General features: G+C 33.5%; 1 protein-coding gene across 2 annotated transcripts in view; it reads right to left on the bottom strand.

The window, feature by feature from the left end:
• Nucleotides 1-23282, bottom strand: part of FSTL5 (follistatin like 5) — a 281074-nt gene that overhangs the window by 117334 nt on the left and 140458 nt on the right. For both annotated transcript variants that reach the window (XM_050338164.1, XM_050338163.1), the window contains 2 exons: nt 15347-15543; nt 4166-4286 (listed from right to left, as the gene is read on the bottom strand). In XM_050338164.1, coding sequence (XP_050194121.1) covers nt 4166-4286; nt 15347-15543 — 318 coding nt within the window. The remainder of the gene's footprint in view (nt 1-4165; nt 4287-15346; nt 15544-23282) is intronic.

Here is a 23282-nt window from a genome sequence, read left to right as displayed (position 1 = left end):
TTTAGGACATAAAACATGATATGGCTAAAGAAATGGAGGACTGAACGAGATGATTCCACCAGTCCCAAGCTCCCAAAACCTAGCTAACCTTTCTAGTTTATCTTCTTATGTTAAAGGAAACAATTTTTCAGGGTCCTCCCTGCACACACTAGTGATCTAGTTAAACTGTTACGGTATATAGTAGACAAATAACTCACAGATAGATGACATAACATCAAAAATTACCCCTCATAGTATGACTGAAAACAGCCTATACCCAGAAAACCACAGTAGTTTTGCCAGTATGTAAAACCGTACAGAAACCAGTAAGCATCTTACAATATTCTGTGAACCTGGACTTGGCACAAACCCTCAAGGAAGAGAGCACTCTCTCAGACATCTTCTTTCTTACTACCTCAGCATCTGACCTTCTGAAGGGTGAAGGGGATTTTTATTCCATTGCATAGAGTTATCTATGTTTGGTTGTCCTATTTATTGTGAACTCGTTTGGTCAGATAAAATCAGACTGTCAAAAGTAAATCACAGAAAACAAGTAAGCATGTATATGTATGTACGTAGATATAGATTTATGTGCATGTTAATACCTTAAAAACAATCAATGATTAATCTTTGCCCTTAGGGTGGCTCCTTTTCTACTACTGGAGAAAAAACAGAATTGCTGGTGTTTGTGAGGAAAATTTCTACTTAAATATACCAATGAAAAAAATCCTACCTGCAAATGCTAATGAAACAGAGTCTCATTTCTGTTACAAAAATAAACAAGAAAAAAAATCAAACAGCTCCTTTGAATTCTGTGCAGAAGTTTTGAATAGAAGTTTTGAATTTCTTCATCATTGCAAAGCCAAATTTTCTGCAATGTATTCTGAGGGAATAAAAGTCACTAATACTTTTTTCATCAGTTGGATGAACTTCAATACGGAGAGATTTACATTTTTCAAATCCGGAACTCCACCACAATTAGGGATAGAGGCAAATCCACTATGAATAGTAGGTATTAGTCTGAAATTAGGTTTCATATATACATGAAAACGGTAGAGATAAAAGAATGAAAAACCCATGAAAAACACACTGTCAAGTTCACTTGATGGAATACTGTTCAAGAGGTCAAGAAATTCCACAAGGAATTTTTCAATGTAAATTAACAGCTATGTCTTCTAAGTGTCTATAAGCATAAAACCATAATATTTTGGAAGATCATCCCCTGCAATCACTAGTACTTAGTTATAATATTTCTCTCATTATAACTGAAAATAATTTAAAAAATAATTTGAAAAAACTTTTCTGTTTTGGTTTCTATTTGTTCTACATGTTTGAAAGTGTCTAAGCTGGTGAAAAATAATATTTTCTATATTGTAAAAAGGGAAAACTTCAAAATTGTAATAAATAATCACAATATAATGTAATAATAACATATCATTACAATATAATAAAATAGAATGCTAATTTCAAATTATTAAGTTGTTAAATAAAATTCTGGAAAAAATCACATTTCTCTTTGTAATAAATATTCCTATGTCACTTTATTGAAGAAAATTAAAATATTTAATTCTGTAGTAGGTGGACGCTTAATTGACAAGATACCTGTGTGTGGTATAGTGTGTACAAGATGGGCCATCAGTGCTTCTTGTGTATATTTCCATACATGGATCTGGCTCCCTGTCTATATTAATTCTCTGTATCCTCGTAAATCCAAACTTACCATTACTAGTCACAGCTCACAAGCTTTGCCCTAAGCAAACAACACAGGCCTCTGGACAGAGGCTGTCACATTCACTTTACCTTGGGTTAGCATGGCTTGTGTAGAGAGCTTGGTTTCAGCTTTGGGTCAGCTTGTTTAGCCACAAGAGCAGTAGTCAAATGACAGCTTGGCTCATTTAATTTGTTTAGGTTTTGCTTAGCTTAGTATACTTTTATAGCAATATATTGTTTTTGTTAATGTTAGTGAAGGAAGTCAAACTGACTGAATTCAAACTGTCTTGAGACCAAACGCAATGGAACTAGTGTATCTAGCTCAAATTTATTTCCAGAGTATTTATTTTATCTTAATTACAGAGTCTAATGTTATGTCACATTCCTTTGGCTTTTTGGGCAACATACAATGAAGTGCACCTGTTTCTGGGGTTTTGTTTTTCAACAGTGTAGTGAATATGTATGCATTTTGTTAACTACATAGGAGAATGAATCTTGGTCTAGATATCATCTTCCAAGATAGCCTTATAGTTTTAGACAGGGTCTTCTCCACTACTGTATTTCAACAAAGAAACCTAAATTATTCCTAATCTTATGTAGTCTAATGTTTTCATTATCATTCATAATAAAGCAACGCTTAACATACAATATGGAAATTATTTTTATTATTCAAAAGTTCATTAAAAATATATAAGAAAAAGCTATTTTTATGTCTGAAGTTTTACAACAATACAAAATAGTACCTCAGAGACACATCAAAGTCTTATTTGGAAGAAAAATGTTGTGCTTCCATTAATATAATGTTTCAGTGTTTATAAAAAGCATGCTAATGCTTTAAACATGTCTTTAACCCTCATGGATTGCTATAAATGTTAAATGCTTCCATATGAATTTCCACATGGTATGCACATAATCAAGAACTAGAAGAAGAGCACCTAATCATATAATCATAGATAATGTGTGGGTGTCTTTCTGTAGATGCTATATAATTCTGTACATTTTTGTAAGCCAAATTTGTAACACAACTCTAAATAAGGAAATTAAGGTATTTCCCAATGTTTTGCTGCTACAGATGAACCAATTTATCTCACTGTCACAATGTCCTAGCATCTCCCACTTTCTCCCCCGCCCTTTCTTGGCTGTACTCTCACTTCTTTTGCATGAGTCATGGTCTGACCCTTCCCTTCATCAATTCAGGTCATTCAGCAGGACTGGGGGTGGGATATGGAGGGTGAGTATTTTTCTGCTGACTTAGTAAGTGAATCAGAGGAGAGAGTGTGAGTGTCAGGACAATGCAAGAAAGGCAGTCAGATAACCTCAGGAAGCAGTATCAAGTTATTTTTAGGAGCAATAAGCCATTTGTTCGGCTAAGTAGCATCACAAAATCAATCACACTTTCTGAAAGATTTTCAGGGAATTAAAAATTGTCAAAACTACGAAACTTTCAGTCAGTCTGTCTTGCTTATCCATTTCATGTTTATTCTTCTTGTCATGCAGCCATTTTTAGTATGTATTCATTACTTTTTAGTTTTAAACTCTATAAGTGGTTTTGAATCTTTTTTTTCACTTGACATCACCTAAAGTGGCTGAGAGCTCTCATCTGCCTGAAGATAATGTACAAGAAGACTAAAGCATCAGGCTTTAGTCTCAACAAACATGCATTAATGGACTAGTCAATGTATAATCAAGCAATAATTATAGAAAGAATTTAGCACAAATTTCATCTTCCATGCTGCCAGGTTTTTGAATTTGGAGTAACAGCTTTTGAAATTGAAGTCAATTTTCAAGATTCAGTCTTAGATTTGAGGTATATAAGAGTGAAAAATCAAAGCTCTGATCTGGATATAGCAGAATATAAGGATATTGTATTTAACATACCATATAAAAGCTCTCAACATCTTTCTTCTTTCTGCTATTCACTACCATGTTGTCTCTTACCCCAATGTTTTTGGTCAAGATGTTTTAAATCCTATACACAATTGTCATGACACCCTCTCGACACTGAGAGAACAAATACCTTGCAAAACTACACCACAAACCTTTTATCTCCTTCCAACTCCTATGAAGACATAAGACACGTAATAGAAGTGGTAAATTTGTTGCTAGGTTTGTCAGGAATGGTCTTATCAGCAGTCATAAATACAGGGTGTGGAGAAGTATTTCTCCACAGAAGTATTTCTATAGATTATGTCTTGACCACACTACTTGCCACTTGTCTGCACCACAGACTTAGCAATGCAAGTTGGTATCAAGAAAGATTATATACAAATTCTTCATTACCAAAATCCCTCATAAATCTGGAACTTTTGATAGTGAGTATCACTAATTTCTGCTACAAAGTTTTCTGCTATATCATGACTTATAAGTTGTACGGCATTTGGATACACAAAGATTCAAAAATTAAAAAACACCGTTTCACAAAAACGAAGCAAGAAAGAGAAAACTGAAAGAAGACTAGGCTAGTCGTGGTACTTACGAAAAGCTCTATAGAACTCTTCCAGTGCCAGGTGCTTGTCACTGTTATAATCATCGTATTTCAGCAAATCGAACACAGAGCAGTCAGATGGTTCCTTGCCAAGCTCATCCCGTTTTATTACCTGACAAGAAAATTATAACCATGAAATTGCATTTGAGCTCTTAGAGTTCTCTGGTATAATTAATTGTTTCTAATAATCATTTAATAGATCATTTTAAAGTTGCTGTGGGGCAATGAACTGCAACTGTGTAAAGTCAGGGATTTTCAGTTACTTTGTAATTATTTATTACAGTTTTAAAAGTTAATACCTTTAGGACAGACTCTTTGAAATTACACAAAAGTTCTTAGAATATACAGGGGATATATATAGCAGGGATAGACAGAAGCACTATAAAGGCACTGGGAATTTTAAAGCTGATCTTACTTTATATGTGCTGGAATGGTGATTAAGAAACATTCAAATATACTTGAAATAATAATTTCACAAGTTCAAATGGCATAATGTCTTTTTCTTCTCAGTCTAATTCCTAACCACTGAAACCAAGTGCAGACACTTTCAAAAATAACTGATATAAACTCTTCTTATCCTGCTAATTGTATCAACTTCTTACAGGCTTTGGACAAACCTATTATCTCCCCAAAGACCTGTTATATAAGTAGTTGACCTGAAAAGGTTTCTGTTTCTTAATGGGGGCACATAAAATTTGTAAATAGGTCATAATTACTAGCTATTAGATTTGTAACTCCAGTGGACTTACCCTAGAGAAATGTTCTCTAATATGTGCAGCATTTTGGTCTAAATCTATAAATGTAGTAGACATCTACTTAGATTCCATCTGAGGAATTTTTAAGATGCTGATAATATTTCAGAATTGTCATTTTACATGATGCATATATTAAAAGTATTATCACATAACTCAAAGAACCAAAACTATTTCAACTCTTTGTTGTAAGAGTTTTGTACACAGTTTTGTACCAGGAACAGAAAAAATGGAATATGTCTACAGTTAACTCCTATGTAAAATAATTATTCTTCCAATACTTGACCTGTCTCCCAAAATAATTGCTAAACCATTACAGTTGTATTAACATAGGATAACTTCTGGAAAACAGGGCATACAGGGACTTTTATGTTTCAGTTGCTCTGCAAAGGAATTAATTCAGTTACTATTCATGTAAATACAAAATAGCTAAAAGAAAAATAGAGAATAAAAGGAGCAGTAAAGGAAAGAGAAAAGACCCAAACATTTTATACTACCAGAAGTAATCTCCTATATATTATTATAAAAGCATTATAAAAGATAATCACCTTGTTTGTACATTAGAGAGTATGAAAACCATTTACATAGACAAGAAAAAACACCATAAAAACATCTTTTGTTATTATTAATTAAAAATACAAACTATGCTACCTCAATATTAGTGCTTACTATTTCCCACACTTTAAAAGCCTGTTTACTGAGTTCACATTAAACTGAATTAAGAAAAAATAAAATTATGTAGATCATGCAGCTGGTGCATAAAGGACAAAAATGTAGTCTGGGAAAAATTAGTAACTCTAAGCCCATTATAGTTATACAAGAAGTACTAAATATTCAATGGTGTGTAATGAAAACTTTACCAGAAATCACTGAGATTTCAAGGTCCTGAAACGTTCTTAAAATCATAGCTGATTCATGGAAAAGGCACATTTAGGATGAGAATAGTTGTTCCTTTCATTGTCTGAAATCGTTTTAAACACCTGTTTTCACTTGCTTCAGCTGTACAAATAAGGGTGAAACGTTACACCTAAGGTTTTTTTAAAGTCCCAAAACACCTGCTTCTATAGTATCCCATTTTAAATTGCAAATTAGTGTTCTCAGCTTCTATTCTTTGAACTGAAATCTGTCTTATGATGCTTTTCATTTATAATCAGTCAATTTTATTTGAAATAAGAATAATCATAATTTTTAAAAATATTAGATCGAATGAATGTGCTATTTCTGATAATGATATTACAGACATGTACATTTTATCATCCTGGCAATTATTTCATTTTCATCCTCAGTAAACCTATGATTTTGATTACAGATGTAAGATTCAATATTTGTCTATGTACAGACATCTTTATGCTGGTGATATACTTTGGGGTTCTTTGGAAAATACACTCACTGTTGATAAATCCTCTAAACATGCCTGTGAGGACAGGTTTCAAAAGGTACAGAAGTGATTTGATATTGTGATTAATCTTAACTATCTGTGATTTGCTGCTAAAAGAGTTGTTCCAATCAGAATTCTCTTGTGCAGGACCTAGCTATCTCCCAGCTCTGCAAAGGGACCTGTGGATCAAACCAGCTCTGAGATCAAAAGCAAAATTAATCTTTGTGGAGCTTTAGGTCAGTTGGTTGGGGTTTCCTTTTGAAGGGGTGGGAGATTGATATCCTGTCACATGAGATATGACTCACAACCAGGTACAACTCAAGGTGCAGGGGTTTGGATTTCGAAAAATGGCCTGTTTCTGTAGCAGCTTGAAGTTAGATGAGATCAACTGTGACATAAAGTTAAAACCTGTATGCAACTCTAGCAAAGTAAATATGACTGGTTACCAAGCCACTAGCCAACAAAGAAGTCGTTTAGAAACTTATGTTGGCATCAAGTTCTATAATCATCAGGACCAAATGGTCTGTTCACAAGAGTCCCTAACTCAGCTGAGGAGACCTTTTTCATGTTGGCATTACCTTTCAGCAGATCTTCAAGTATCAGTGAAATTCCATGAAATAGGATATATAATGATACAAGGTCAAGATTAAGATTGCAGATGTTTTTTGTGTTTCTAAATGCTGTCACAGCATGATATTTTAAAACCATTTTCTAGGAAATACAACTTGTCAGACAACCTCAATTTCATTTTTTTTTTACCTATGTAAGAGATTTAATTTACAAAGGTAGCTTGCTAAACATAATATTTTCTTTTAGGTATTTTTACACACTATATAATCACAAGATAAAAATACTATGCAGTATCAATAAGGCATATACTGCATGAATAATATTATCAGTAATTGCAAAACCTGAAAAAATTAGATGTCTGTAAGGAGTCATCAATAGCTAAAACAATCCAGTGGAATTCTTTTAAATGTGAGGTCTCATCCCAACCTAAAAAAAATAAAATTGGTAGATGGTATGTACTGTTGAGGTCAATAATAATGAGGAGAAGGACAAGGCGACATATGGAATGAAATGGATCCCATGGTTGAATGTTCTCAGAAAAAGTACCTGTGTTTTTGTACAATGTAATATAAGGTCATTCATCTAAAACTAGGAACCTCGTAAAAACCTAATGTAACAATCTCATACCTTAATGAGGATTAATGGGCTCTGGGAAGCATTTTCTCTGAAAAAAAAGTGTCGAGATTTGCTGGGCATAAAGAAGCCTTATAAATTCCAGGATCGTTCTGTAGCTTAACCAAGTAGTATGGTTTTTTGAAGAGTTACAAGGTAACTAGGGCTAGAAAGGCAATGGTGGGACTGAATTTGAAACACAGCATTCAGTTTTGACTTGAACAGATTAAAATTTAATGTTGAGAAACTAGAAGGGAATTTACCAATTTAGAAAGGATCCATAAAAGCAAACCAAAGTCTGCTGAGACACTTTACATCAAGTGAACTGAGAAAAATCAATCTTTATAAGTTTGAGGGAGGGGGAAAGGTTTTTTAGGTTGTTTGTTTGTTGTTGTTTGTTTATTTTTTAAAGGGAAACTTAGACTTGACCATGTCACATTGCATAGGTAATTTTTCAGGGGAAGAAATAAATATTTCAGTTTTGAAAATCATTAATAGGATAGGAAAAAAATGGATAACTCCTATAAAACTGGAAAAGAAAAGCCATAGGAACAGTTAACCTTGAATACTGTGTCTTTTACATTCTCCTTGATGTTTTCAAATCAAGGCTGCACACTTCCTTATAGACCTTTTCTGGAAGACATTACTTTTTTAATTAAAATAGTAGGATAAATAGAATAAAGTCTAATGTCTATGATACACCATCATCTAATCAAACTTTTATATCACAGATGATCCAGCAATGTGTCTTAAATTTTAAACTTTATTAATCTATTAATCTCTGGAAGAGAGAAGAGTAGAATTTAAGGAAACTGTTTCTTAGGACAATTCTTTAAACACAATTTGTCTACTCCTTTGTTAAACTAAAGAGACAAAAATTCATTGGGGAGGGAGAATAGAAACTGGCAAAATTTTTAGTAAGCCATAGGCTAGAAATAAAATAAGTATTATAAAAATTAAAGTCTGATAAAGATTATCTGCACAATTTTATGATTGTGACATACAAGTCAAACATGGATTATTTCTTTTCAAACTTCTGAGCTGAAAATTCATACCAGAGAATGTTTTCAAATATTTATGTTCACAATTTTTACTTTGCATTTCCATAAAGACAATGAAGTGTTTACTTTCCATATCATTGACTTGTAAAAGGCAAAATATACAGCAAGAATACTGCTCTGTTCATAGTACATTGTGAAACCCCATAAATACTGAAAACTTAGAAACTTATCTAAATTTTCAAATTAAATATGGCTTTTAAAAAATATGAAGCTTATCCTTGAGAATTGAATACCCTCTGAAACTTGAAGGAAGGATTTACATTCTTTAGAAAATACTGGACTTCTTAAAGGTATAGCACACAATTATCTATTTCCCATGAAAAAGCATACTGTTAGCTAAATTCAAAACCTCTCAGAAATTTAGCCAGTATAACTCCATATTTTAGGAGAATGGGAAAGGAAATCTGATTAAAAATAACAAATTGCACATCAGAACAGATTTAATATTTTATTATTTATTTATTTATTTATTTATAAAGTTTCATTCACTTCAATTTTATTTCTGGCAGTCACAATGCAAAATCTGCAACTGTTATGCAAATAGATCACAAATAACGTAACATTTCCTTTGTTAGTCCACCTTACCTGGAATGTTATCAATCAGTAGGTTTTTTGCCTGTCTGTGATTGATGGTCTTTAGGTACCTCTCCAAAGAAAATGCTACAGAAGTACAACTACAAACAAAACCTTCCTTTAAATCTAATATGGTCACTTAGTTAACATGTGTTCATCTTTCCTAAAGGTATCTCATCACAACAGGATCTCTCAGTGCTTGATAAAACACCAAATACATCAAACACTGTGAGAACAGTGCTCCCGATTAATTCTGAACTGCACAAGGGATTCAATTACTTGTTCCACCATCTTCCACAGCAGTATAACTTTGTATAAATTGAAAGAATGAACCAGTTATGAAAGCAAGTTGATAATAAAGGTTGGTAAATTGTTTCTTGCTTTAACTTCCCTTAATCTAAGTTAAATCAGTATTCTTATAATTTACCAGCACATTCTGTAGGGCAGCAACACCATCTGGTATTTGATGCCTATAGTAGACAGTTTCCTTTGGGAATTTGATGCAGAGTGAGTAAAGATACAGGACTTGTGCATCATAGAATGGTCATGACATAGAGATCCCCAGGCAAATGGATATCTGAGCTGCTAAGACCACACAAAACGGCACATAAAAGCATGGACTAAATTTCATTTAAAAGTATTATCTCAATACTATCCTATGCTAATCAAGTTACACAGCTCAGGTATGAGATTTTTCCCTGCAATCTACTTTACAGAGAGGCACATTTCCCTGCCTTTCCAATTCACCACTTAGCAGGGGGAAGACCTAATCTGGCTCAGAAGATGTACAGTGTCTGCAAATATAATGCTGATGTTACAGATGCCTAGCTCACAGTATAAGACCGGAATAGATATTAGGACCACATAGATGACATGGGTAAAATTCCACACCTCTGAACTATCCAGCACTCTGAGCCTGTGGCTTTGGACTTAAACAAGAGAAAACAACAAGTGCAAACAAAATCCTGCACTGTGTCCATTTCCAGTATAGCACCAACCCTTGAACCTATCCAGTAAATGAAGCTTGGTCCTGCTTCCTTGATGGCCTGTTACTGTGTTGCAAAGGACACTTTCACAGGACAAAATTTAGGAATCATTGAACCAGAGAGAAGTAACTGAAGAAGCAGAACTGCTTTGCCTAACCTCGCAGTCATTGGCTGGAGAAAGGAATATCCTAGGTAACCCCAGGTTCAGAAACTGGGGGCTTCTATCTTTAAGTCACTAGATGCACCCACAAAGTCTGCTGTCTTAAGGTTCTCTCGTTTAGAAAACACTTATTCTCATACTTTAGGCGTGGGCTTTGTCCCTAGACAGAAAATTAGAAACTCACAGCTGCAAAACAACCTAAGAGATTATGCAATGCTTACATAGCTCCGAGGTTGCTAAATGCTCTGTTTGGATTGATGAAAAGACTTCAGGCTGTCTACCCAGCTATGTGAAATATTTGTATGTTTTAAATATATATGCAAAGCTATTAATCTAACAGCTGGATATAGGATAGAACAAGTATCATTTTAAAATCTCTTAGTAGCTTTTTCTTTCTTCCTTATATGCCTTTCCAGTAGCTAAATAATTTCTAGTCCAGCAGTGTAACTCAACTATCCATTATGCAAGAATATAATGGGAAGTGCTTCTCCTTGATAACAGCAAAGGCAGCAGAGACCAAGCTGTTAAGAGTTTAGTATGGTGATCACAGTGCTTGTAAACTTTAGCTCACTACTAATCCCTGAAGAAGTCTCTCTTAATTTTCCCCAATCTTAAATTTTCTGGTGGGATTCTTGTTTGTGTTTTGAATCTAGAATTGAATATAGCACATATTCAGTTTTTGTTAGATTAGTGATAACACAACATAGGGAACATAGTTTAGGAATCTTAACCTTTGAAGTATAAAATGGAGCCACAATTCAGGTCAAGTTGTTGCATATAAAAGAACACATCTGTTCTCAATTCACAAGCAAGAGGTTGTTAGCAAATAGAGTAACTGACAGTGCCTGAAGCAAATCTGAGAAAAAAAGAACTTAAAGAACAAATAACAGGAAGAAACTAATTAAAATGTGATTTTACCTATACATTTGGCTGCAATTAATGTTGTGTTAAACAAACCAATTAAATATATAATTCCTTCAGACTACATTTTTTAAGTTACTGTACGCAAACTAAGTAATTTATAGATACAGCTCTACTCTTCTACAGAGAGTGTACTTCTCAGGTATGATGTATTCCTGAGATTTACAGGAATTTTGCACATATCTACACACAGCCATAAAGACAACAGTATTTAATGTCCTACTTAAAATTTGTTTCTTTTTTAGTACATTTTTTATTGGAACTTTTGAATTAATGCTTTATGTAAAGATGATTTATATCCATATACACACAAACACACACACACCAATCCTGTGTAATTATCTACAAACACACATGGATCCATAACACTACTCAAAGGTTCATTAAATTTTATGAGAAGTCTGAATTTTTGATGTCACCTGCAACAGAAGCATATTGAACTGGTATAGGAAAATGACATACTTAATCTTGCAGTAGTTCCTGTAACTTGCTCTTATCTTTCCTTGAAACAATTACAAACTTAGTAAATCTCCTGAGAGTGAGGGGTTCTTTTCCCTGTTTCTTAATTGGTTTTGTTTGGTCTCACTCACTGGAATTAAATGACACTGAGAAAACTCAAATAAAATGCAGAAGTGAGGATGAGTTTTTATGAAAAGGTAATGTATTTTCATTTAGCCTATATTAACCTGGTAAATAAAAGAAATATATCAGATATTTAAAATTACAAATACTAGTTCAGAAATAAGGATGTTAAATTATTTCTTTGAATCTAAAAATCAGATCATCAAAAAGAAGGAAAGGAAGAGGAAAATTTATTATTATTACATATTCAACTTGCTCTCAGGCTTGTCACTTCCCTTTTCTATAAAATTTTACTTTCTTAGTTCAGTAGTGTAAGACATAAATAGAAGAAAAGCTGCTCTAAATCTAATCAAGTATAGATTATTTCCCTTCACACACAGAAGGAACTTGAATTTCACTGTTGAGCAAGATGAAGCACTCTCAGAGCTTATGCATCTTTCCCTGAAGGGAACCAGAAAAGGCTTACTGTTTATAAAAAGGCAATTCCACCATACAGGAATAACGACATCCATCACTGAAAAAATACATTTTATTCCCATGCCTACTCATAACACTTCTGTTGTTTTTTCTCTTCTATACAACAAAAACAATATAGAGTAATCAAGTAGTCTACAATGATAGAAATACTGGTATTTCACTTACAACTTTTTATTAAATTCCTGTTTGGTTTTGCATAAGATAAAATAGATAAACAAATGAGTCTGTTAACAACTGAATATTCATAGCTAACAGGATGATTCAATTATCTTCTATTATTTTGGATTCATTTGGATTGTTTCAAAGTACTTTAAAAGCAAAACAAACACTTCAAGGAACCACCTCACTATACTAGAAAACTTGCAGATATGTTGACCAGAGGTGATGAAGATGATGAAAATCCTGCCTATTTCACAGCCTGTACTTTTCTGATTAGTATCTACTGCTCAAAACAGTGGTCTAAAAGGTTAACTTTATCAGTAAGTCCTTTTAAAATCAAGCCACATCTCACTTGCCAACATAGGGTTTGGAAACTAAAACATTAAAAGAGTTAGGCTCAGCAATGAAAGCACTAAGGCAGAGAAGCATTTATATGAGAAAAACCCTGTTAATGCAGCCTGAGTGGAGCTACATAATCCCACCATTTTTCTATTACATTTACACTGTGTAACAGAGTTAAAATTACTTATAACTGCAATTCTGTATTAGTCCACAAAGACATGAAAAATATTATATCCAGGCACTAGAATTGTTCAAATAGAAGAAAAAAAAGTCTGCCAATTTTTAATTTACTGCTATAATACTTGGAGTAAAAACAAACAAACAAAAGCCAAACCTACACAAAACCCAGACAAAAAACTTTCTCACTACTTGAAATAGTTTTTTTAATAAAAACAATACTCTTGCTTTTTCTACACAGGAATATCCATTTCTCTTGCATCAAGATGCAAATTGAAGAACCTTATGACTTCAGATCCAAAATACATCAATAAAAATTGGAGTCTTGCTGTCACCATTTCCAATCTCTAAATGATTCATTTCAATTTTCCATTAGGTAGGATGACTATATGGGCACCTATGAGATAATAAATGCAATCCAAGAGCCTGATTTCACAAGAAGATTGACAAGATGTAAAATGTAAGATGCACTAAAAACTGAAGTCCACTATTTATGTGAACATAAATTAACTCCAGGAGTCCTTGTTTTCTGCAACAAATATGTTGCTTTTCATATCCTCTTAATATGATTACCTCTAAAATGTAGACAGGCACCATCACTTATGACAACTCTGCAGATTTTAAAATTTTGACTGTATTGTGTGCACAACTGAGAGGAAGTCTCTTAATCCTGAGAACATTTTCAGGAGTACAGTAATGTCTGCCTGTGGATGGTTGACCCACCAAAGCCTCTCTGTCACTCCCCACCTCAGCTGGACAGGGAAGAAAAAATATAATGAAAGGCTTATGGGCCAAGATAAAGTCAGGGAGAAATCACTCAGCAATTACCAACATGGGCTAAGCAGACTCAACCTGGGCACAAATAATTGAATTCATTACCAAGAGCAGAGTAGAATAAATGAGAAATGAACCCAAATATTAAAACACTTCTCCCTCATCCCTCCCTTCTTCCTTGGCTCAACTTTATTCATTATATTCTCTACCTTCTCCTTCCCCTGTAGTGCCAGGAGATGGGGAATGGGAGCTGCAGTCATTTCATCCCATATTGTCTTTGCCACTCTTTCCTCCTCAGAGGGAGAACTTTTCACACTCTTCCCCTCCCACAGGAGACAGTCCTTCATGAACTGCTCCAACGTGAGTCCTTGCCATGGTATGTGGTTCTTCATGAACTGCTACAGCGTGTAGCAGTTCACACAGGGAACACGATGCTCCAGTGTTGGTCCCTCATGGGGTTAATTATTGTGTCTCTTGTCAAAACATAAAATAACAAACTAAGTGGTACTAACAATGATTTTCTTTTACATTAATCTTTCAATCGAATAATTTCATGTTTCTGCAGTGAATTATAGTAATACCACATAGCACCACGCTTGGATTTTAAGGCCATTTGACCTGTTTCCATACTTGTGAAAAAGCACTACTTTACAGTTGCTATTATAAATTCATATACAGGCACCAATTTCCCTTTAAAGCTGAGGTTCTGAAAGAGTCTAAAAAGCAGCAGGAAAATCAAATCTTATAAAAGTACAGAAAAATAATATTTTTAAATTAGTTTTTTTGAAACAGGTAATTTATTGGTAGTTGATAGGATACCTATATTTGCAGCTAGCCTCTGGTCCTGGAAATTCCCACTAAAATTTTAAAAGTTATCTGAATGGAAATGATAACTCCAGCCTTACACATTAGGCATTATATATTCACTTGTAAATATTTCTTAACACTGCCACTCCACATAAAACACTGCACAATGATTAACAGTCACATTTGAAAAAATCTTGCATTTCATAAATTTTTAATTGGTTGCCTAGTATTAGACCCATTAGTATAGTTTAGCCATTATTATGTTCCTCAAACATAGACCTCTAGTAAATCAAAGTACATTTGCCCTAACAACACTCTTTGACAGAATTATCCCTTTTAGGTTGATTAAAGCCAGTGCTGTTATGCCTAACAGAGCAGCAATTATTGGTTTAGATCTGTATTAGTTAAAGTTTACTGTTCAAAGACTGCCATGAACTTTGCGAGACTACTTCTGTACCTCTCTAGCCCTAACTTAGATGAAGCAATAATATTTTAGTATTAAAGAAGTGATTTACCACATCATTTTAATTGTTTTCAACTTCTACAATACAGGTATACTCTTGGGCTTTATGATAGCATGCTGCAGGTAATAAAACAGCTCATGGTCACAACAACCTAGAGTGTTCTAACCCACTCCACTATATTCCAAAGCATTATATTAAAATTTCCAAGTAATCACTGCAGAATTTCTGAATAATTCTCAAACGAAGTTTTCCACTTCAGAGACTCACAAACATTTTCTAAAGTAAAGCATCCTAAAACATAATATTCCATGTGTGTATGTCCTGACGAAGACAACTGAATAGCTACCATGCTAATGGAAATAAAATCTGAATCTTACCTGAGATAACTCATTAGTGTCCACAAGTCCATTCTTGTCTGAATCAAAATAATTGAACATTTGATCTACAAGAAGTTTCTTTAAAGCCATTTTCTCATCAATGGTTTTATCTTTTGATTGGGTAATGTATCTCTGATTTTGTAGATCCAGCAACATATTTTTCACTTCAATGTATTCAGTAGGCTTACATTTATCCCCTGAAAAGAAAATACACAAAAACAAGACTATTTTGAATTTGATTTTCTATTAAAAGTTTAAAGATAAATAAAAAATTTGAAAAAGCAAAGGCTATTAACTTCTTATAACAATACCAACAGGGTTGCTTTAAGAGATAAGGAATTAAGTCTGTAGTTGTCTGATCCATACCATTTCCTTGTCTGGTCTTCAGATAAAGGTAAAAAAATTTATTGCAGTTTTAGATACTTTCTTAGACAAAATTTTCTGTGCATAGAAACTAAGGAAAGTTTTATCAGTTTAAAAGCCTGTATTTTTTTCATTTAGACCATTCTGGAAAGGTGCATCTGAAGTGTTACCTTTGATAAAGCATTTTGTATAACAGTAGAAATGTAACATGTACAGGAAAACATGCAAATATGATAGAAAATGAAACGCTATATATTTCATTATAATATTTGACTTCAGAAAGCAGAAGTTATGCTTGAATGCTTATAAGCTAACTCTACCTTTTCATTTACTGGACATACCAAACTTATTTGAACAAGAAAAGTGGTATTGCCAGAGAAAGAGAAAGGATATCTTTGACAAGATCTGGTTTATTCTTTTCATTATCAAGTCTTCTATAAAGTGGAAATTGCTACAGCAAGCATCCTACATATAGTAATTACAGTCAGTGCTTATTCTAAACTGAAGCATAAAATAGTGCATGCCTAGTTCTCTTAGATCAGTTGCTGCATATTTTAAATTGAATAGAGAAGCGGTTTAGAAGTTCTTGGTTTGTTTTTTTTTATTAAGATAACCTTAGGATTTCAAGCAGTTTTATAAGATGAGATATGCAAATATGTACCAGCAAAATACCATGCATTTGTTGCAAATTACAGTTACCTACTGCTTCAAGTAGTGAAGTCAAGGCTAGAGCAATACGCTGATTAGCAAAGAAAGCTATTTTGTGTTCTTCTTTTTAGATACTATGCTGAAGATAAAAGTATTAATGAGAAACAACTATTTACCTCACCAAAACTGCTTAGGCAGTTGTTTTGTTTTGCAAGTGGATCCTATTTATGAAACATCATACTTACATTTATGAGACCGAAGTTTATTATTTTAGTACATTCAATGGTGTGTATATTATGGTGACTGCACCACATGAACACCTCCATAACCATTTCATAAAGCAGAGAGAGAAAAAATTCCCAACTGCTTCTCACTATCCTAGTGAGACTGAGAGACAGAAGGATTTATGACAGAAATTGAATCAAGGAAGCAGACGAAATGTTTTTCAGAATCAACAACACTCCAACCTTTTGTTTGTTTGTTTCTTCTAAAAGCCACCACTGTTACATAGCTATCTAAGTAACAGAAATAAAAAAAAAAAAAACAGGTTGTTTTTAATTGACAGACTAAGCTACACACAGTATTTGCATATTTGTCCTCACCTGACAGAGCCATGGAGACTGAGGCCATACAATTTGTAAGAGTTCAGTTCTATGTGACTGCTTTTCAGGGGTCTAATGCATAAATACTCAGTAGGGAAACATGTTTATTCCTCAGGCATTCTGAAGCTGCAGTGAGCAAACCTTTCCATCTGAATGGATGCAGGCTCCAGGTGGTGGGGAGGGAAAAGAGCACTTAACTTTAACATACTCTAATTCATTTGGGTGAACTCCAAAAGACTGGGCCAGAAAACAAGTATCATCTTTGTCTCCCCTAAATAACTTTTCTGGCTGTGCTATCCTCAGAGAGACAGTTTGGCTTTACTCTGCTGCAGCTGATGGCTAAGACCATTTTACCTGTGGTCCTGGTAGGGATGGGGGTGATGGGGAAGACAAGACAGATCCTATTAGACAGTATAGTGCTCAGACCTAGTTACCACATTCAGATTTTAACCCCTGTAAATCATTCTTGTTCAAACAATCTCATTCTGCAAGGAGCTATTTGTACCTTAGAGATACACAACATAAATAAAGCAGTTTATTCCTTGATAATATCTATTAATCATGGATTTGTCACAACAGCACTGATGAGATGCTACATGCCTGAGTTCAGAAAAGAAATAGAAAATGAAAAAAATATTCACAGTGAATTTTTTTTTTTCTTGAGGCACAGGACAATGTCTCTTGTCAAGAATTGAAAAGAGGTTCTCATCTCTTCAAAGGTAACAATCGTGCTAATGTTCATTAGAATACTGAAGATTAGTTATTTGTTTACTTATTTATTTATTCTGGACAACTACTACATGAATTGAACAAATATTTCCATGAGTGATTTAACAAACGATGTAAACATAGAGAAAAAAATTAGAATGCCTATATCACATGACCACGAAAAGCACTGTAATAACTAGTTGTTTTTGCTACTTTTATCTCAAAAGCAGAGATAATGGAAAAAAATTAATTTTGATCACAATCCAGTAAAGACATTTTGATACACTTTAGTCATTCACTTTAGATCTCGAGTTTAAGGAAGAATGAACTAATGTATTCTCTCACAATGCCTGTTCAGACAGACAAGAAAGGATACAGACAACATTTTTTCTACAGCATTTCCTTTTTTGTACATTTCTCATTGTGCAGCACAAACTTCTGTAAACAGTCCTATAAGAGCACATAGTTATATATTACATGTTTATCGACTATTTTTACATATTTCCAGAAGGGAAGAATATTTGTACCAATTTTTTTAATATAAAACATAAGTACTGTCTAATACAATATGATCTGAGAGATTGCTATTGCCACAAGTTAAAGTACTTCTTGTAGAAAAACTTCATTCATAACTTAAGAACAGAAGGCTGTTAAGTGTTTGGTTCTCACACACTCAACCTAGTAAAGCTGTGTCAACAAAATATCTTAAATTACGCTGCTTTAGTGTATATAAGGTTTATATTACCTCATCAGTGAAAAAAATGCAATTTCCCAAGAAGAAGTTGCTATAATCTGTCACAGGTGTTCTACCCTAAGATAACTTTTCATTTTTATTTTTCCTGTTCCTGTTATGTCCTTTGGAAATATTTTTATCCCACAAAGTAGTTTAAACTTAGCAATATACTGTATGATTACTAACAGACAATATTCATGTCTCTACTACTAATGAAAATAGAATTAAGGAAAGATTATAATTAATTATGTAAAATGTAGCTTTTTTTTATAGATGCTGAAACATTAATCACTGACTTCTAGTATGGAGGGTTCATGTCCACTAGAGCCTAAGTGTGATTCTCTCAGTGCTTCACTAACTTCTTTGAAAGAGAGTCCTTATGATGAAAATACCTTGATAAGCTGAGGTGGAAAAAATAATAACTTACAAAAATAACCTGAAATATTTTTCCTTCCAACACAGTGTAAAAGTTATCTATATGATAAATCTTTGGAGAAGCATAGATGTTCAGGGGTCTGGGTAGACACAGGGTACATGCTGCACACAAGGAATGATTAGTTACCTTTCCTGTTCCCCTACCTTATCATACTGATGGAGAATATCCAAATTTAATGTTTGCTATAAAAGCTAGGTGATATGCTTAGCTATTATAAGTATATAAGTAAAAATAGACATCACTTGCAAACACGAGTTGTTTAAAAAAATGGTGAGAAGATTTTGTTTTAAATTGAAGCAAATAAAAAAGAGAGAATATAGAGAAAAGCACTATTACTTCTAGTATATATACTTACATAAGTGCAGGTAACTTACACTCCTCAAAGAGCATGAACAGAGTATAACAATTCTGCCACAATATCTATATCCATTATTTTTTTCCTATTACAACTTTAGTTTTCATTATGTATTTCAGCAAAGTAACCTGTTGCAACAGAATTACTATATTTTTTATATTTTGATCTACCACCCATCTTTCAGATATTACCATGCATTCTAACAATATGCTTTAGGCTGGTGAGAGATATACCTTTAGTTTATGATTTAAGCTAATCACAGTTGTGGTATATCAGGTTTCCATAGCTATTCTACATTAAAACACTTTTATTTCATACATAATTGAAAGTAGTCTTTACACCAGTGTTCTGAATGTAAGGACAAACATGATCAATGGATGCTGCTGACAGATAAAGGGATTGCAAGGAAACAATGAGACACTCCTAGTCAACACAATGCAGTTTTGTTAACAAATCACCCACTTATCTCATTGTCATGACTGCCTTTTACTGCGATATTTGAGTAAATGTGAAGCAGATGTTTAAACAAGAATGAGGCTCTCTTTACAGGAGATCTCCCCCAGGCTGGAGTACCAGCACAGAGAAAAACTCAGTTGCTTTATTTATGTTCTAATTTAGTAAGCATTAGTTGTGAAATAGTTGTCTCAATGACACAAAAATGGCAAATGGGGATTAAGTACATCAACCTTTATAGTGAGGAAAAGTAATTTATGCTTAACATAATTGAGAAAGAAACAACTGGGAATATACTACAGTTATATTACTTCCAAAAAGACCTACTAAATTCTATATAATCACATGCATGAAAGAGTAACCAACACATTGTGCATAATTTACTAACTTAATTCAGTTTTCTAGTACTTTTTTTCTTCCATTTTTGAACTAGGTTTCCTATAAAAAACAATAGATAATTTCTGAAAAACTACTAAAAACCAATAATAGAACAAGAAAACAAAAAAATTGCTTTTCTGTTTGTTTCATTCATGGAAAGGACCAATTCTACTACACAGTACTTTTTGTCAAAAAAAACAAAAAAAACAAAAAAAGAAACTAAGTAAAAAACCTCTACTATGATTTATTTCACAAGTTTTCTGACATTGTCTGTGCAATCATAGAAGGTGTGCACGAACCTAAAAGTGACAAAACAAACACACTGGAATCTAACTGTAATTCTCTCATATCTTGCAACTTCTGAAGCAGTGATTTTCCTAGGGCAAAAAAAGTAGAAAAGTGGAAACATTTGCTGTTTCCTTCCATTCAGTACAACAGTTTTGTAGATGTATCCCTGTTACCTAGGAAACAGCTGTAAGTTAGGTTTTGTGTGCTATTGTCCTTCTAGACAGTATTGAGTAGATGTTATCTACCCATAACAGGAAAAAATTCTGGTTGACAACTAAAGCCTTATTTAATTTGCAAGAGAAAGAGATATATCCAAACTAACTAGTTGTTTATGAAAACATGGCAAATAAGTATACACATTCGTAGAAAAACATTAAAGAATCAGCTAAAATAATAGTTTAGGGAACACTCCATAAGTCCAAAGTCAGACATCAGATTCTTGTATTTTGTAGTTTTCATAACAATGCATAGAAGAAAAGAATTAACATATCATTTAACAATCACAGTAAATGTGTTCTCAGTTCTTTCACCACATTCATAGTTAGTACAGGCACTTTAACCTTTCTTTTCCTGAGCATCCCCATTTACATAGCAGGAACAACTCTTATGTCAGAGAGCTATTGAATCATTTATATTCATGGTGTGTCTATCTCCATAGAAGTCATCAGTTGCTGAAATACAACTGGATTCTGAGATATTTATAATTTTGAGCTAAGTTTTATGTGTATAGCAGAAATGGTTTCCAAACAGCCATTTTTCTTTTAAATATATTTCAATCTACCAGAAATGGCAGCTAGTTTTCAGTTGACTGTAACACATATGAATAGCTTTAAGTAATCCACAACTGATATATACATAAATAAGCTTTTTGGAAATGGAACAGACCTCATAAGCAACAAGCCTACTTTTAACCTTTCCACATGCACTGAACAAATTCAGAATAATCTAACTAGCCAAAATGATTCACTGCAAAATTATATATCATGGAGCAAAACTGAGAAATTAATCACAGATAGTGTACATATCTATACATACACACATGTATAAACTAATACAGATATGTACATATACCTCCATACACAGGATGAAGAAATAACTACAGGGGCGATCTGATATCAATTCAATTTCAAATGTAACACTAGAGACAACTTGAAGGTCTTCATCCATTCAGCTATTTTTCAAGATCTATCTATGGATGAATCATAGAAGTTGTAATCTTACTTGTAGCCCTAACAAATAAAGATACATTTTAGACCACCAAAATTGCTTTTGAAAGAAACTTTAGGTTCAGATATCATTTCACAATATCCTATTTTCTAATATAAAACTCTCATTTTCCAAATCTGGAGCTCAAGTTTTGACCCTTTTTCTCTGGTCTCCACTGAAGTTCTGGAACCACACTTGAAGAGAAACAATGTCATCTCTCCATAAACATAACTTTTGACCTTTGGTCCAGAGCTTCAGGCAGGTGGAGAGGAAAGTTTAACACTCAAACAAGATAAACAGGGATTAACATCAAAACTTTTCCCTGTTGCAGCTATGTTTTAGATAATAAGTGAGAATTTTCCACCATTTTCTTAAAAACATGAGAGTTCAGGGCTGCAAATTTTGGCCATGCAGCTTCTCAGCTTTACACATTCAGAGTACCTAAGAAAAAAAATAAAATCTTTTTAAGTTATAACTGTCAATGTGTATGACAGATCATTTTCAAAAATTTTTTGAACCTCAAAATACAATTTCAAGCCTATAGAACATAAGGTAGAGAAAGACTAAACCTGCAAGTGATGCATGAAATTGTTAAGAATTATCAACCTGATCAGATACTTATGCTGGTCCCAGGCAAGTGTGGCTAGATTACATTCTGGTGAGGATTCAAAGGTAAATTGCATACTCCTTTACTTGAGTTTCAATTTATAAATCTTGCTTTTCTCCTTTTATTGCCAAACCATCATATTCTTATATGTGGTAAGGATGGAGAAAGCAGGGAACAAATACAGAATTATGATGCTCAACATGGAAAACGCTATTGTATCTTCCCTAGGCTGGCTAAAATCAAGTTTCATCACATACACTTCCTGACCTTGGTCCACAACAGCTCATATTTCTCTGAATTGCTTTAACTTATACTGTATTCATTCCTCAAAAGATGAATAGCCTTGTAGGATTTTTTTCCCCTCTTTTTTTTCCCCTTTCTTCCTGGTTTAAAAACAAACAAATGAACAAACCACAAACCCCTTTGTATTGACCTGACAGTGCAGGCAGTCTCAAGACTTGCCTGGTCTTGCCTTGGACTGAGCTGATTTTATCGGTTTCAAAAGTTGCCAAGTAGTCAAATGACTATTGCCTATTCTGTTTGAGCTCTCTCAAAACCATAAATGGGTAATTTATTTTTATCAAATAGTAGCCTTGCATTTCCACTGAGGGTTGATTTGTCCACTTTTCTACTTAACACTATTCCCCAAGCAGGTTCTGATAGTGAAACATATAAAACTAAGCCACGGACAGGCCGAGACTGAATAGAAAGAACGTCTCACCATATCTTCATGTTCCTCCTCTTCCTGAGGAAAGGACTGAAACCTTAGCACCCAGAGAAAAAGTGCAAGTGTAAGCATAAGACAAATATTTCAAGAGAATACTGGTAAGGCTTTTAAAAGAAATTTTATCTGTGTAATTAAGGCTTTTCTGAATTAATGAAATAAATGGGCTAATAGACTTAAAATTTTAATTCGATTAACAATAATAGATGTTTGGTTCCATATATATACACGCATAAAATTAGTTCTATTTTTCCTATAGCAAAAGGCTGAATGTAAAAACTTCTGTAATTAGCACTAGAACCCAACTGTGCTAAAGGTGAAACAAAGGAAGTAGTGGAAATAGGTGATGGTGGAGAAGAAATAGAAATGGAGCAACAGAATGTCTTTTTTTTTTAACTGTGGTACTGTTTTAGTTAGGCTTAACCCAGTCTTGAG

This window comes from Myiozetetes cayanensis, unplaced genomic scaffold, assembly GCF_022539395.1.
Source record: "Myiozetetes cayanensis isolate MyiCay16 unplaced genomic scaffold, myiCay2020 scf7, whole genome shotgun sequence".
Taxonomy (NCBI): domain Eukaryota; kingdom Metazoa; phylum Chordata; class Aves; order Passeriformes; family Tyrannidae; genus Myiozetetes; species Myiozetetes cayanensis.
The sequence above is the reverse complement of the archived record's forward strand: the minus strand, read 5'-3'. Positions and strand labels throughout refer to the sequence as shown.